The 17,144-nt window shown below is 55.9% G+C and overlaps 1 protein-coding gene across 1 annotated transcript; it reads left to right on the forward strand.

Moving 5' to 3' along the window:
- Positions 1-2,771: 2,771 nt before the first annotated feature.
- ZIC3 (Zic family member 3) lies at positions 2,772-5,668 on the forward strand (the record flags this gene model as incomplete). Its single annotated transcript, XM_079319340.1, has 3 exons — positions 2,772-3,813; positions 4,459-4,622; positions 5,288-5,668. The coding sequence occupies 3 exons, from the start codon at positions 2,772-2,774 to the stop codon at positions 5,468-5,470; spliced, it is 1,389 nt and encodes a 462-aa protein (XP_079175466.1). The 3' UTR covers positions 5,471-5,668.
- Positions 5,669-17,144: the final 11,476 nt, after the last annotated feature.

Raw genomic sequence — 17,144 nt, forward strand, 5'->3', positions numbered from 1 at the left:
TCCCCCTCCTTTTTTTTTTTTTTTTCCTTTTTCCTTTCTCTCTCTCTATTTATATTATTTATATTTATATTTATATTTATATTTATATTATATTTATATTTATATTTATATTTATATTTATTTATATTTATATTTATTAATTACTGGGGGGTTGATTTTTGTCGAGAAAACCCGACGCGTGCGGGAGGTAAAGAATGACCCTGCGGAGACAGGCGGGTAGAGCCTCCGCGGGGCACAGGGGAGATGCGCGGCCTGGCCCCGCCGCCCCGGGGGCCGCAGGTTTGGGACCGGCCATCGCTGACCCTGTCCCGGTTCCCCGCGCCCGGGGCCCCGAGCAGCGGCCGAAGGGCCGCGGTGCTGCCGGCGGCCGCGCGTTCCGCGGTTGCGGGGGGAGAGCGGGCAGGCGGCCCCGACCGCCCCGGTGGGTGCCCCGTTGGTTCCCCCCGGTGCGTGTGCCGGGGTGTGCTCGGGGGGTGCCCCGGCGGCTGCACCGTTGTGTCCCCCGGTTGGCTCCCCCGGTGTGTCCCCGGCTGGCCCCCGGTTGGTTCCCCGTGTGCCCCCCGGTGGGTGCCCCCCAGGGCGGGTCCCCGCGCCTCCGCCTCCTGCTCTGATGCGATCCTGCACCAACGGCAGCCACGGACTCACCTTGCAACTTTAGCACTGTTCTTAGCGGCTGTGGCCTGGGAAATTTGAGTGTTTGACGGGCACCGGTGTTATCTCTCGGGGCGATTTTATATCGGTGGCTTTTTTTTCTCCCCTTTCTTTCTTTCTCTTTTTTTTTTTTTTTTTCTCTCTTCTTCCCCCCCCCCCCGCTTTTTTTTTCTTTTTTTTTTTTTTTATTTTTCTTTTTTTTTTTTTTTTTTTTTTTTTTTTTTTTTTTTTTTTTTTTTTTTTTCTTTTACTCGCTCCCTTCAAACCTTAAAATAAAGAAGACGAAACCTTTCCTGGGGCTGATTGGGGGGAAGAATGTGAAAGGGCCGCGGTTATAAAGCGCTGCTTGAAGCGGGCTCTCAATGCGTCTCTGAACTTGATCAGATTTTACGTTTCCTGCAGAGAGCCGGCGGCGAGCCTAAGACCTGCCCAATAGCCAGACTTGGGGGCTCAGCAAACCTCAGGATATTACAATTACAGCCATCTTTCTTTCTGCCTTTTATTTCCACTCTTGCTCCCCATAGTTCTTTGCAAATGCTTTCCAGAACAGAAAATGAGTGGATTTATAGCGCTGTCTGCAACTGATAATTATTCCAAGGCAGAACATTTCCCTTAAAAAAAAAAAAAAGAAAGAAAAAAAACGGGGGGGGGGGGGGGGGGGGGGGAGGAGGGGAAGAGAGAAGGAAAGAAAGAAAAAGAGGGAAGAAAGAGAGAAAGGAAAGAAATAAAGAGAGAAACGAAGACAGAAAGAGAGAAAATAAAGAATTAACGGGGAGTAGGAAAAAGTATCTCGGAGCCGCCGTGCCGGGCGCTGCTCGGCACTCCGCGGGTCAGCGCGGGAGGGGGACGGGGTGAGCGGGGAAAGCGGCCGGACTCGTGGGGGGATCCCGGGCCGGACTCGTTGGGGTGATCCCGGGACGGACTCGGCAGGGGGATCCCGGCCCGGCCCCGCTGCGCACCGAGGCTGAGCGGCAGGAGCGGGCTGTCCACGCACGGTGCAGGCGGTTCTGTTCTCGTGTTTCATCAGCAAAGATAAAAATGAACAGAAAAATGAAACAAATACATAAAATATATATGATTATGTATATTTGTACGTACGTATGTATGTATACATAAATAAACGGATAATAGCATCGCCTTCGATTTTTTAAAAATTATATTTTATTTTTGAATGAGCGCGGCGGTTTCGCAGCGGCTTTTCGCCTCCCCGCCGCGCCACCTAGGGCGAGCATCCCGCGCGGCGTGGGCGGCGCTGGCAGGGCACGGGCGGCGCGACGCGCGGGGACACGGCGGGGACAGCGCGCACGGAGCGGCGACACGCGGGCCGGGCCGGGCCGGGCCGGGCACACCCGCACGGAGCCGGGCCGGGCCGGGCCGGGCACACCCGCACGGAGCCGGGCCGGGCGCACCCGCACGGAGCCGGGCCGGGCCGGGCCGGGCACACCCGCACGGAGCCGGGCCGGGCCGGGCCGGGCCGGGCGCACCCGCACGGAGCCGGGCCGAGCCGGGCCGGGCCGGGCCGGGCGCACCCGCACGGAGCCGGGCCGGGCCGGGCCCGCCCCACACGCCGCTCCGCGGGGCTCCCGCCGCCCCCGGGCCCCCCGCGCTACCTGCGGGGCGCGCGCGCCCAATCAGCGGCCGCGGCGGCGCGGGGCGCGTGCCAATCAAGCGCGGCGCGGCCAATGGCGCGGCGCGCGGCGGGTCAGGTGACCGGCGGCGCGCGGCTCCCCATTGGCGCGGCGCGGCCTGGCCCGGACTCGGTTTATGTGCGAGGCGCGGACGGGCGCACGGCAGAGCCCCGACGGCGCCGAGCGGGAGCGCGGCCGCGCTGCGCCTCCTCGCCCTGCTGCGCCGCCCTGCCCGGCCCGGCGCGGGGGGCGGGCGGCTCTTTTGGGGCCGCTTGGTTTGGGTTTTGTGGGTTTTTTTTTGTTTTGTTTTGTTTTTGTTTTTTGGTGTCGGCCGGGGGGTGCTCGCCTCGCTGCCCACCCGCGGCCGGGGCCGCGCCTGCCCGCAGCGGGGGGCGGGGTGGGGGTGCGTTTTGGGGTGGTTTTGAACTTTTTTGGGGGCGGGCGAGCGGGAGAAGGGGGGGCGGGCAGGCTGCTGCCGCCGGCCCCGCGCCCATGACGATGCTGCTGGACGGAGCGCCGCAGTTCCCGGCGCTGGGGGTGGGCGGCTTCGCGGCGCCGCGCCACCACGAGATGCCGGGTCGCGACGCCGGCGGCGGCGGCATGGGGCTGGGCCCCTTCGGAGACTCCTCGCACGCCGCCGCCTTCAAGCTGAACGCGGCCCCGCACGACCTCGCCGCCGGGCAGAGCTCGGCGTTCACGCCGCAGGCGCCGGGCTACGCCAGCGCCCTGGGCCACCACCATCATCACCACCACCACGCCGGCCAGGTGCCCTCCTACGGCGGGGCCGCCGCCTTCAACTCCACCCGCGACTTTCTGTTCCGCAACCGCGGCTCCGGCATCGCGGACGCCGCCTCCGGCACGGCGCAGCACGGGCTCTTCGGCGGCTCCCCCGGCGGCTTGCACGGCCCCGGCGGCATCCCGGACACCCCGGGCTACCTGCTCTTCCCGGGGCTGCACGAGCAGAGCCCGAGCCACACGTCCCCGAACGGGCATGTGGACAACGGGCAGATGCACCTGGGGCTGCGCGGGGACCTCTTCGGGCGGCCGGATCCCTACCGGGCGGTCTCCAGCCCCCGCACGGACCCTTACGCCGGCGCCCAGTTCCACAACTACAACCACATGAATATGAATATGGGCATGAACGTGGCGGCCCACCACCATCACCACCACCACCACGGCCCCGGCGCTTTCTTTCGGTACATGCGCCAGCCCATCAAGCAAGAATTGTCCTGCAAGTGGCTCGACGAGAGCCAACTCAGCCGGCCCAAGAAGAGCTGCGACAGGACTTTCAGCACCATGCACGAGCTGGTGACCCATGTCACCATGGAGCACGTCGGGGGACCGGAGCAGAACAACCACATCTGCTACTGGGACGAGTGTCCGCGGGAAGGCAAGTCCTTCAAAGCGAAATACAAACTGGTGAACCACATTCGGGTCCACACAGGGGAAAAGCCCTTCCCCTGCCCCTTCCCGGGATGCGGCAAGATCTTTGCCCGCTCCGAGAACCTCAAGATTCACAAGCGGACGCACACAGGTGAGGCCCGTGTCGGTGTGTTCCCGCACCGGGACGCGGGGCTCGGGGCTCGGGGCGTGCGGGCCGGGCCGGCCGCCGCGAGGTGCGCGGCGTTGCCTCCGCTCTCGGCCTCCTGAGCGGAGGGAACCATAGAAATGCTAATGAAACCTCTTTTTCGGTGACTTCCGATCCTTTTTTTATTTTTATTTTTAGGCCTGATTGGCGTCTCTTCTAATTAAAACGGCGATACTTTTGTCAAGTATTTTTATTTGCAGCCCCGACTTTACTTCAGCCCTTCTGCATGGGTGGAGGGAACAGAGGGGAAGGCTGGAAGCAACGTACTTTGGCTTATATCCTCGAGTAGGTCTTGTAAAGCTGTCCGAGCCGCTGAATTTATCTCGGGTCTTCTCCTTCCCCAAGCTCGCCCAGCCGCCTTCCCTGCTGGAGCCCAGCGTGGGCCTGGCGGGAGGTGAGTTAACAGTGAGAAAGGGTGATCCAAATTTATCCAGCACGTAACAAATTCTGCTGTCCGTCTTGCCCTTCTTCATTTGTTGTGGTGCTTGTGGACCCCTAAGGTGGGGCGAGCAGGGCAGATGCTGTCCTGGGAGGAGTCGGGCGGGGATGGAGTAGGGAACGGCCCTCCTTCATCCTCTCTGAATTTCACAGGTGAGAAGCCCTTCAAGTGCGAGTTTGAGGGCTGCGACCGGCGCTTCGCCAACAGCAGTGACAGGAAGAAACACATGCACGTCCACACGTCGGACAAGCCCTACATCTGCAAGGTGTGCGACAAATCCTACACCCACCCCAGCTCACTTAGGAAACACATGAAGGTAAATCACCGCGGTGCTCCAGCCCTTTTCTCCCTGGGCAGTGATGCTCAGTCGCTGGTGTGCTCAGGGTTCATTTTCCCGGAGCAGGGCGGCGCTGAGCTCCGTGCTCCCAGCTCGGCCCGAGCGGTGCCCGGTGTCCAGGCTGTGGCTGGAGCGCAGCCCGGGGAAATGGCGTAGTTTGTGTTTGTGTGCCGCTGCTGCGAGCGCTGCCCGGTGTGCGGAGCGCGGCTCGGAGTGGGAAGGTTGCGCAGCGCAGCTTGGCCAGTGCCTGCAGCCGCGAGTGTCCGGGGCCGCGGCAGCGTGCTCGGGGCTCGGGGCTCGGGGCCGGCCGGGCTGAGCTGTGCCCGAGCCGTGCCTGCCCGGGGCCGTGCCGGGCCGGCCTGAGCCGTGCCTGCAGCCGCGAGTGTCCGGGCTCGGGGCTCGGGGCTCGGGGCCGGCCGGGCTGAGCTGTGCCCGAGCCGTGCCTGCCCGGGGCCGTGCCGGGCCGGCCTGAGCCGTGCCTGCAGCCGCGAGTGTCCGGGCTCGGGGCTCGGGGCTCGGGGCCGGCCAGGCTGAGCTGTGCCCGAGCCGTGCCTGCCCGGGGTCGGCCGCTGCCGCACGGTGACCTCGGGCACGGAGAGCAGCCCAGCCCCGGGCCCGCTCCCATCTCTGCCTCTCGGTTTTAGGTGCACGAATCGCAGGGCTCGGACTCTTCCCCTGCAGCCAGCTCGGGGTACGAGTCCTCCACCCCCCCTGCGGTGGGCTCCGCCGGCACTAAGGACTCCACTAAAACGCCGCCGGCCGCCCTCCAGAGTAACCCCGGCCACAACCCTGGACTGCCCCCCAATTTTAACGAGTGGTATGTGTGAAGGCAGCTGCTGCCCGGCCACAGACTGGACCAAATGCATTGGGAACGAGGGGAAAAAAAAGGACAAACCAAGCCAACTGCATCTCGCTCCCACGGAAATGGAGTTTCCACACCGACGACCGCATAGGGCTACACCTACTTAACTGCCAGGATCCGGAGGGGGGTCTTCTATTATTATATTATAATTATTAATTTTTTATTTTTTGCAAGCCCAGACGCTGGACTAGCCATGTCCTTTTCTCAGGATTAGATTTCTCTTTTTTGTTGTCTTTTTTTTTTTTTCAGTCACAGTCGTTTCTTTGATTTCCCCCCCCTCCTTGCCTGAGTCTCTCATTCTCCAATTCCCCACTTATTTTATTTTTCTTAATTTGTTTGCTTTTTCTTTCTTTCGGTGGGATGTTGACATGAGGATGAAAATTCTCCTTCGCCTTAGTGGTGATTGTTTAAACTTACAGTCTTAAACCGTGCCAAAGTCCTGTTATGTCTTGAACTTTCCTTTCTAGCTCTCCTGCTGCTTCTTTCTTTGCTCTTCTCTTTCTCCTTCTCTCTCCAAGCATTACATTTGTGAATGTATTCTCGTCTGATGGGGTCGGTCAGTATTTTTCAGGATGAGGATGTGGTGTTTATTCTGCCCAGATCGTGACGTTTAGTATAACGGTTGCCTTTTTGTAATAACTTTTTTTGTAAATACATACCCATGATGCCATATTTATCGTTCGTAATTTAATTATTGATACAAAGTGCCGGGAACTGAACAATATTTATGGGGGAGAAAAAATTGTTTTCTAACAAAAAAATACAAACAAACAAAAAAAAATCAACTCTGTACAGCTTTTGGTTATAACTGCTTTAGCATTAAAAGCTTATTGTTTTGGAAAGAGCCGTTATTGACCTCCTCCGGGGCACGGGGCAGCCGCGGTCCCGCCGCGGGCCCGGTCGCGCTGCCGGCGGGGCCGGCGCTTGTTTGGGAGCCGGCGATGCCGGGGAAGCCTCCTGGTCGCCGCCGCTCTCTCGGCTGCCCCTTTGTCCCCGCCCTCCCCGGCAGCTCCCCGAGCGGGCCGGGGTCGGGGCGCGGCGCCGGCGAGGATGGAGCAGCGGGGCCGCCCCGACGGGCAGCTCCGACCGTGAGTACCGGGCGGGGAACCGGGCCCGAGCCCGGGCTGCTTCCCGGGGGGCCGGGGCGACCTCGCGGCGGGCAGGACTGTCTCCGTTATCGTCTGGTTTGTTTTGTTTTGTTTTGTTTTGTTTTTATTCCTGACTAGGATGCGGAAAAGCCTTCCCATTCTCCGGAGAGAAAAGGGATCGAGATGAAACATCTCCCGCAAGAAACTTCCGGGCGCCCCACGGGAGCCGCAAGCATCCAGAGCCACGGTGAAGCCGCTCGCCGCGGCGCTCGGGCGGCAGGAAAGCTCCGGCTGTGCGGCGGGAGCGGCCCGCACGGCCCCGCACCTCCTCCGGCAGCGGGCTCGCCGCAGCCCCGGCCCGCAGCAGCCGCACCCGCGCTGAGCGGGGCAGACCCCAGCCCGGCCCGGCCTGCGCTTGGCTGGGGCTCACAGAAGGACGGGGGGCCCATCCCCTCCTGCTGCCGCAGGGATCGCTCGGGCGAGCAACCCGCAGAACCTTGCATGCTTTGAAAGTTACATTTGAACAAATTTACCCTCTTCTTCCTCAAAAGGTAAAAAAAACCCCAAAAACAAAAACACCCCCCCCCCAAAAAACCAAAAAACAAAAAACCCCCAAAAACAAAAACCAAAACAAACAAACAAAAAAACAAACCAAAAAAAACCCAAAACAAAACAAAAACAGAAAAAAATGTTTGTTGGGCAAAAAAGTACCTGAGAAAGGCGGATTGCAGCCTCTGCGGCTGCACAGCTAAAAAAAAAAAAATTAAAAAAATAATCCCCCGATCTCCCCACTGGCCCCTTAAAATAGTTCTCTTCGAGGTGTCCCGGCTAGTGATGGATCTGTGCTTCTCTTTGCCGTAAGTGTTTGTCTCGCTGTGCGCAGAGCCCGGCCGGGCTGCCCGCGGAGCGCTGCCGGCTCCGTCCGGGCCGAGCGGGACCGGGACCGGGACCGGGACCGGGACCGGGCCGCAGCGCGGCGGGCCAGGAGCAGCGGAGCCGCCGGCTTTTCGTCGGACACAGAGCGGGTCGTGTCTGCGTTGCTCCGGACGGCGCCAGCTCGGAAAGCTGCCGGTAGGCTCGCTCTCGTTACTGCTTCGCGCGGGGCTCCGCGGGGCGCCTCGGGCCGGGCCCGAGCATGCGGCACCTCCGAGCTGGGGTACGGCCCCACTGAACGCACTGCAGGGACTCTGCCCGGCCCCACAGCGGCTCTGGCCGGCCCCAGGGGCTTCGGGCCGTGCTGCCCTCCCGCCTGCCCCCGCAGGTGCTTCCTTCGGCTGGCAGCACTGCCCCCGCCGTTTTTACAGCCAGGACTTAAAACCGGCATCCCGGCTCATGTGGCTTCCCTGGGGCCACAGCCGGTCCCCCTCCCTGGGCCGCCCCATCCGGGCAGGGCTGGCGGCCACTGTGGGGAGGAGTGGAGCAAGCTGTTGGGTGCACCCCACTGGGGTCCCGGGTCTCCCCAAGGCTGTTCTGCAGCCCCCCAGAAAGGGGCCTGGGTTGGGCAGGTGCAGCTCTGTGTGGTGTGGATGAAGCAGTGGACTTGGGGTGGGTGTGGGAAGGGCAGGGACCTGCCTGGCTCTGCAGAGCTTGCGAAGGGTTTGTGCCCTAGTGTGGGACGGGGTGCTGGGGGTGCTGCTGCCAGCCCCCCGCCCCACAGCTGCTGCTGCCTCTGAGGCTCGGGGCTGTGGGCCAGGGAAGGGCTGCCTCACCCTGGAACCTCATCCTCGGCGTTCACAGACGAATAGAAAGGGTTTTTCTGTAAAAAGGGGTTAAAAGTCCCTGTTCCTCACCCTTGCCAGTTATAGAGAGATACAGAGAGTTCTGGCATGGGAAAGATCCTCTGTCCTGAATGTCTTAGGACTGTCTTAGGCTGGTTCTGTGAGTTGGGGAGAGACAGTGCATGATTTTCAGAGCCAGGGCCTGGCAGTGGGGACCCGTGCTCACAGCTCAGACAAAAACCTGACAGAGCTGACTGGGGCAGGACAGTTCTGCCAGGGCAGGTGCCCTGTTAGCACGGCTTCTAGTCTGTCCTGATCAGAGGGACTTGTATCACACCCCAGAAGACTGTTCACAAACAGGGGATGTATTCTGCTGGCCTCTCCCTTGGAGCTGCTTGTGCTTGCTTGTATGAGCGGGATTAGGTGGATTTGTCCCCAGATAAACACAACTCGGGATGGTTTTCTTAAAGGGGTAATGTTTGTTCATTGTGCTATAACGAATCTAGGCAGAGGCAGGCGATGAGCTGGAGCCATCCCATCTCTACTGTGCTTTATGAGCCATGAATATTTTGATTCCTTTGGTGTCATTGTTTTTGCATATCTGTCTTGGTGACTGGTGTAATCCTCTGAAAAAAAAAAAATTGTTTTCAAGCATTGTGCCTGCCATTAGCATGTGGTGGTTGCACACTGTGCGAAGGCAGAGTCCTGAAGGCATTTTGATCAGGTTGTGTTCAAGTGTCTCGGCCTTACAGCACCAGGAATTAAGTTTCTATAATGAATCTGTTTGCTGTAAAGCTCCAAAGCAGTGGATAGGGTGTAGTATTTTGTGATTGCAATTTATTTTTTTAATACAATGTTCTCAGATTAAAAGCATCACATAGTAACACCAGCTTTTTGTAACTGAATTTAAGTTTGACGACTGTTTGCTAAAGTATCCCCGTTATTTATGCTTGTTACTGTGATCACGTATAAGGAAAATATTTCTGCAGAAATGCAGTCCTGGTTTGGAAAGGTGAGACTTCAGAGAAAGCCTGTATTCTTTGAGAAATCTAATTTTATAATGGAGCATGCAGAAGGAAATAGTTTGTATTGTAGTGACTAATCTGTACATCCGCTGAACTAAGACAGTTAGTTAACCTTTCTATGCTGTTTGTATGGGATAAAAATATAATCTATCTTGCTAGTGCCTGCTCATCTGAATACAACTGCAGGCACTAAAAATGCTTTTGTGAGAGCTTACAGTGGTGAGTGAGAATGGCAAAGCAAGGACCTGCCTTGCAGACCGGATAGGAGACGGTTTAGGATGGCTTTACAGACATCTGTTCTGTTCTAGTCATGGAGAAACCCCCTGCAGAATCTGGGGGAAGCAGTTGTCAAAACAGGCACAGATATATTTTAATATTAACATGCTAATTTTATTCTCAGTAAAGAAGGTGGTTGTGTGCTGCTTAGGTTTTCTTTTAGCTGATACTTTGGTAATGTTTCTCCATTTCAAATGTTTGTGTGAACAGAAACTTTAATAAAAAGAGCTGGGGGTGGGCAGGGGGAAAGCGTTTAGCTGAATGATTTTGTTTTGGCAACTTGTTCAATAGTGGCAGCTCTGAAATTGTCAAGGCTCAACTTTGAAACGAGCGATATGTGAGTTTCTTTTGAGGGAGACCCAGCCTGCACCTTGGGGATTCCTTCTGTGCAGGCTGGGCAAGGTATCCTGACCTTGGACAGGGGAACTCAAAGAGGAAAAGGTCACTGGAGGTGTGCTGGCTGGAAACTGGAGAGCTCAGTGTCCGAGGACTGCAAAGGACACATGCAGAGCAGGGCTGCCTCCTTGTTTTGATTGTTTCCCAGATCATCCCACAATCCAGTCTAGGCCAGTGGGGGTCCTGCAGCTACAAAATGGCTCCAGGCAGTTTCTGGGCACGGGGCATGGCAGAGCAGGGCAGGACACAGCTCCCCAGTGCTGGACACAGCTCCCCAGGGCTGGACACAGCTCCCCATACTGGACACTGCTCCCCATGGCTGGACACAGCTCCCCATACTGGACACTGCTCCCCATGGCTGGACACAGCTCCCCATGGCAGGACACTGCTCCCCATGGCAGGACACTGCTCCCCATGGCTGGACACAGCTCCCCATGGCTGGACACAGCTCCCCAGGGCTGGACACAGCTCCCCATACTGGACACTGCTCCCCATGGCTGGACACTGCTCCCCATACTGGACACTGCTCCCCATGGCTGGACACAGCTCCCCATGGCAGGACACAGCTCCCCCGGGCTGGACACAGCTCCCCATGGCTGGACACAGCTCCCCATGGCTGGACACAGCTCCCCCGGGCTGGACACAGCTCCCCCGGGCTGGACACAGCTCCCCATACTGGACACTGCTCCCCATGGCTGGACACAGCTCCCCATGGCAGGACACAGCTCCCCATGGCAGGACACTGCTCCCCATGGCTGGACACAGCTCCCCATATTGGACACAGCTCCCCATGGCTGGACACAGCTCCCCATGGCTGGACACTGCTCCCCATGGCAGGACACAGCTCCCCAGGGCTGGACACTGCTCCCCATGGCAGGACACAGCTCCCCAGGGCTGGACACAGCTCCCCATGGCTGGACACTGCTCCCCATGGCTGGACACAGCTCCCCATACTGGACACAGCTCCCCATGGCTGGACACAGCTCCCCACGGCTGGACACAGCACCCCATGGCAGGACACTGCTCCCCATGGCTGGACACAGCTCCCCATGGCAGGACACTGCTCCCCATGGCTGGACACAGCTCCCCATGGCTGGACACAGCTCCCCATGGCTGGACACAGCTCCCCATGGCAGGACACTGCTCCCCATGGCTGGACACAGCTCCCCATGGCTGGACACAGCACCCCATGGCAGGACACTGCTCCCCATGGCTGGACACAGCTCCCCATGGCTGGACACGGCTCCTCACACAGGACACAGCTCCCTAGCCCATGCTGGACTCTGCCCCTTGACCTCCACATGCTCTGTCCTGCTGTGCTGGGAGCTCGCTGGGTTTGGGAAATGTTGTTTGTTCTCTGCAGAGTGCCCGGGCAGGTGTGGGATGGCAGCACAGGAGCAGAAAGGGCTCTTGTGCTTTATCCACATTTATTCTCATGCTTCATTCACGTTTATTCTCGTGCTTTATTCACGTTTATTCTCGTGTTTCATTCACATTTATTCTTGTGCTTTATTCCCGTTTATTCTTGTGCTATATTGAGGTTTATTCTTGTGCTGTATTCAGGTTTATTCTCGTGCTTTATTCCTGTTTATTCTCGTGCTGTATTGAGGTTTATTCTCGTGCCCTTAGCTGCCAGGGTCACAGCAGGGTTTCGGTTTCCTCTGCCCGTGCTGCCCTGGTGTGCTGGGAGCACAGCTCCATGTGCGGGGCAGGACATTCGCTGCAGGCTTTGCCTGACACAAAATCACTTACTAATCTATACCTTCTTTAAATTTTCCCAGCTTCATACAGACTTATTTCAGTACAAAATCTGGTGTTTGCTATTTTTTAAAGTATCATTGCCACTTTCTGTAATTTACATAGCGTAATTCTTGTTCTGAGAAGGAAGATGTTCTTTTTGTTCACTTTTGTCCTTATTTTGATTTTTTTTCTGTTTGTTTTTTTTAACTGTGTTAGTAGAATGCTGTCAGATTTAAGGTTTCCACTATTTCAATGTGTTCTTACTAAAAATAAACAATTTTTTTGGTTTGTATTTATTAAATCCATGGACTTTAGTTTTTCAGGGATTATTGGTAAACTCAAGAAAAGATGTAAAGCTTCTATTGAGATTGGTGAAACTCAGCCTTAACTGTAGGAAAAATCTTAATTTGGACTCAAATATTATCTTTGATCAAGAGAAAAAGCTTCACGCAGCAGGTGTTGCGACTGAAGTTTCCTGAGTCATGCAGAGTGCAGACTTTGCAAGGACTGGCTGTTCCCTGGTGCAAGCCCCGGTGAGGAAGGCAGATCTTCCCCAGAATACTCATTTCCCTGCAGTATTTTTATTTTTATTAGGAAGAAGATGCTGCACGAACTTTCTGAAACTGTGAATCATAAATTTTTTAAAATTGTATTCCAGACACACTTGAAATGGAAGAGCTCAATTTTACAAGATTATAAAAGAAAAAAATTGACAGATTTTTTTCCTTTTCCTCCTACTTTTCAGAGCATCACTGTCCAGATTTCATTTTGCTGCCTTTTTTTTTTTTTTTTTCTCCCAATGACAACTTCAAGGCCAAAGGGGCACTTAACTTGCTTTAAAAAGAACGTTTTAAGTGTTTAAAAGTGAGCTTGAGTTATTGTGTAAATTTGTTATTCTAGAGCTTGACATATATTTTTAAAAAATGAGGCTATTGCGAACATTGTAAAAATTGGTAAATTTTTTACTGCAGCGGTAAAATATATATTTGATTTTTCGTCTTGACCCACAAGAGTATTTTAAAATAATACAGCAAGTGGAGTGTTTTACTTCAATGGCTTTGCAGCACTTGTTTTGTTTTTAAAATGAGATACCAATGTGTCTTTGCAATCTGCTACTTTTTTTCTGTTTCCTTTTTGTTCTTTGCTGATGCAGAAGAAGGCAGGCAAAGGACCAAAGGAGTTGAAATGTGCCTTGAAGACACTCCCTGCACCTTTGGGAGGATGCTGGCTGAGGTTTAAAAACACCCTTTCTGTTGGTGCTCACTTTATTTTTGCTGAGGACTTATTTCAGAGTTCCCCAGCCCTTTAAAAAATCTCTGGTTGGAAATATTTTTTGAAAAAAGAAGAAAATAAAAAAAATTCTACATTAGCTGCTTTTAAACCATGAGATTACATGGGGCATTTTAAGAATTACATTTTGATGAAGAGTTTACCGAAGAATTAAAGGATTTTTAAAGAATGGTGCTGCTGTGGGGCTGAGCTCTGGCAGCCTCGTCTCAGTGTGTTTAACATGAACCCAGAATGGGCCTTGCAAACTCAGTCACGGTGTCTGCACTCAGATGACAGAGAAGAAAACCACAGAGGGCTCTTCTAATAGTCCCAATTTCAGACTACTCCATCAGCTCGATAAAAATTTGCAGCTCAAAACTCCAGAAATTTGTAACACAAACCTGAGTAACTGTATTAAAGCAAAGTTTTTGTTGTTATTTAATTTTCATCCAAGCTAGGGGAAAAAACATTATAGAACAATAGTTTATATTGGCACCCCAGTTTTATCACACTTATATTTCTAGATTTTGTAATTTTGCTGTAGAGTAAGAAATAGTTCCCTACCAGATTGACAATAAATTGTACTGAAAAAATTAAACTGGCATAAATGCCCCCTACAAAGTAGCAAATCAGATACATATTAGTGAAACATTAATGCCCTGAGAATATGTTTTGTTCTTTCTGTTAGTTTTCTGTTCTTCATCTCGGCCAGTCTGCCATAAAAAGCTGGTTATCAGTGTAGCAGAGGGACTAAATCACACTCCTCAGAGAGGCTGACGCAAGGAAGGGGCATTGGAGAAATACTGCATTTCATAAACAAAATCACTGGAGCATTAGGAGAGCAAACATGTGGTTTTATGAACATAGTTATAAATATTTAAACATGCAAAATGAAAATGTTACTAAATATCTGTTTTTCATTATCTTTCGATGAACATTTTCATTCTTGGAAGCGTTGCTAGCTGTCTGCACGGAGTGATCACCACCCCCTCCCCAGAATGAATGATGTGTAATGTGAAAACATGTTAAAATGCACAGTTGTTTGTAATATCTTCTACCAAAGGGGAAGACATTCTACCAAATTTGGTATTCTACTGAATCGCAGAATGTTCTTGCCCAACAAACAGGCAACCATCCTGATCTGTCAGCAACTCGCTTGCTGGATGTTATGAAAAATCTGAGGATGGTTTAGAAAATACAGAATGTCACTCAGCGAGCTTGGAGTCGTGTCCTGCCATCCTTTCCGCGGCAAAATTCCTACGGAAGTCAACAAAAGACGCGACTGCTGATTTTATCATTAGCAACGTGTGGGAGTCTTTGATTATTTTGATGTGTCAGTGAGCGTGGAAGTGCTGTGTGTGTCTGTGGAAGGGATGGGAGGTGCAGCAGGGTTTGGGGTGGGAGCTGGGCTGTGCCCGTGGCAGGGCTCTGAGTGTGGGGAGGGGGGCAGGCAGGGCTGCCCACACCTGAGCAGCTCACCCGTGGGACTGCAGCTGTGAGTGAGCAGGGCTGCCCACACCTGAGCAGCTCACCTGTGGCAGTGCAGCTGTGAGTGAGCAGGGTTGCACACACCTGAGCAGCTCACCTGTGGCAGTGCAGCTGTGATGGGGCAGGCAGGGCTGCCCACACCTGAGCAGCTCACCCGTGGGACTGCAGCTGTGAGTGAGCAGGGCTGCACACACCTGAGCAGCTCACCTGTGGCAGTGCAGCTGTGAGTGAGCAGGGCTGCACACACCTGAGCAGCGCACCTGTGGCCGTGCAGCTGTGAGTGAGCAGGGCTGCACACACCTGAGCAGCTCACCTGTGGCAGTGCAGCTGTGAGTGAGCAGGGCTCGCTGTGCATCGCTGCTCGTGGTAGGACAGGTGTCTGATTCCTTAGGCTCAGCCTAGGCACCGTCTCTTGGCCTCTTGGGCTCTGGGCTCTTGGGCTGTGGATGCCATGAAATCAGGTGCCAAATGAGTTTTTTTAAGGCACCACAGACCCCATTTTGCACTAGTGGCACAGTGGACGCTGGGGGTGTCGGGGGGCCGGCCCTGGTGCCTGGCACATCCGCACGCACGCGCACGCTGCTCGCTATCCCTCCTGCAGTTGCTCCCAACAATAAATCTGCACTTGCTGTAGCCAGGATGGAAATCTTTAAGACAAAGGACTTGAATGGACAGTTTTTTATTGCTGTTACAGAGTAGAAGGCCCCAAGCTGGGGGCTACTGCATGCATGAATGCTGCCCCCCTTGGCTTGGGACTGTCTGCTGTGAGCTCTGTACCAGTACCAGGGATTGTGAAGGGGAGAGGGCCCCAGGGCTGCTTTCCCCATTTCAATTCCTGCTCCTCTGACTGCAGCAAATCCCAAAGAAATGATGGCTGAGAAGCAAACTTGGAGAAGAGTGTAGAAGGGCAGGCTGTTGGGCAGTGCATGGGATGCGTGGGAGGGCAGCACAAAAACGTGGGAATGAGGAAAGGAGGAACAAAAGAGATGTGGGTTGGCGAAGGAGAACAGCGGCGTGAAAAGCGGCCAGGCTGGTGCAGCAGTGAGGAGCACTCCTTGTCCTGTGTGTGAATACACCCAGCTGAGCCTTTTGCATTTGCAGGCTGTTCAGGCAGAGCCCCCACAAAAGTGTGAGAGTCCCTGGAGACTGCACGGGCTGTGCCCTGCGGGAAGCAGCGAGTGGCACTGTGGAGAGGGACACGGTGTGCTCCACACTGTCTGTGGGGTGAGGGACACGCCACACCCCACACTGCTCCCACACTGTCTGTGGGGTGAGGGACACGCCACACCCCACACTGCTCCCACACTGTCTGTGGGGTGCTGTGGGTGCAGTTGGCACTGGGGTGAAGGACACCCCACACCCTACACTGTCTGTGGGGTGCTCTGGGCCTGGTCCATGGCCATGTTCCCATGGCGTGCACTGGGCTGGGCTGGGGCTGGGGCCGAGTGTCCTGGCGGGCCCCATAGCTGCCAGGGCAGGGCTGGGCAGGGCAGGGCAGGGCAGGGCAGGGCAGGGCAGGGCAGGGCAGGGTTGGGCTGGGCAGGGCAGGGCAGGGCGGGGCAGGGCAGGGCAGGGCTGGGCTGGGCAGGGCAGGGCAGGGCAGGGCAGGGCTGGGCTGGGCAGGGCAGGGCAGGGCAGGGCAGGGCAGGGCAGGGCAGGGCTGGGCTGGGCAGGGCAGGGCTGGGCTGGGCAGGGCAGGGCCCTCAGGGAGCTGCAGCTGTCCCCTGGTCGCCCCTGACCCACTGGCCCTGTAGTGCAGGCCGCAGCGGGGTGGGCCGGCGGCAGCAGCAGCAGAGCATCAGCAGAAGCAGAAGCAGAGCAGCAGCAGAGCAGCAGCAGCAGAGCAGCAGCAGCAGAGCAGCAGAACAGCAGCAGAGCAGCAGCAGCAGAGCAGCAGCAGCAGAGCAGCAGCAGCAGCAGCAGCAGCAGCAGCAGCCGCAGAGCAGCAGAACAGCAGCAGAAGCAGCAGCAGAGCAGCAGCCGCAGAGCAGCAGAACAGCAGCAGAGCAGCAGCAGAACAGCAGCAGCAGCACAGCAGCAGCACAGCAGCAGCAGCAGCAGCAGCACAGCAGCAGCAGCAGAGCAGCAGAACAGCAGCAGCAGCAGAACAGCAGCAGCAGCAGAGCAGCAGAACAGCAGCAGCAGCAGAACAGCAGCAGCAGCAGCAGCACAGCAGCAGCAGCAGCAGCAGCAGCAGCAGAACAGCAGCAGCAGCAGCAGCAGCAGCAGCAGCAGCAGCGGCAGCAGCGGCAGCAGCAGCAGCAGCAGAGCAGCAGCAGCAGAACAGCAGCAGCAGCAGCGGCAGCAGCAGCAGCAGCAGAGCAGCAGCAGCAGAACAGCAGCAGCAGCAGCAGAACAGCAGCAGCAGCAGCAGCGGCAGCAGCAGCAGCAGCAGCAGCAGCAGCAGCAGCGGCAGCAGCAGCAGCAGAAGCAGAAGCAGCAGCAGAGCAGCAGCAGCAGAACAGCAGCAGCAGCACAGCAGCAGCAGCAGCAGAACAGCAGCAGCAGCAGCAGCAGCAGCAGCAGAGCAGCCTGTGCTGCGCTCCAGCCTCCTGCGTCAATGCAGACCTTTCCACGGGCTCCAGGCAGGCTTGGATCCAGCCGTGCATGGCTGTGGCCCTTGTGCATTGCAGGCTGTG

Source organism: Erithacus rubecula (genome assembly GCF_903797595.1).
Source record: "Erithacus rubecula genome assembly, chromosome: 15".
NCBI classification, from domain to species: domain Eukaryota; kingdom Metazoa; phylum Chordata; class Aves; order Passeriformes; family Muscicapidae; genus Erithacus; species Erithacus rubecula.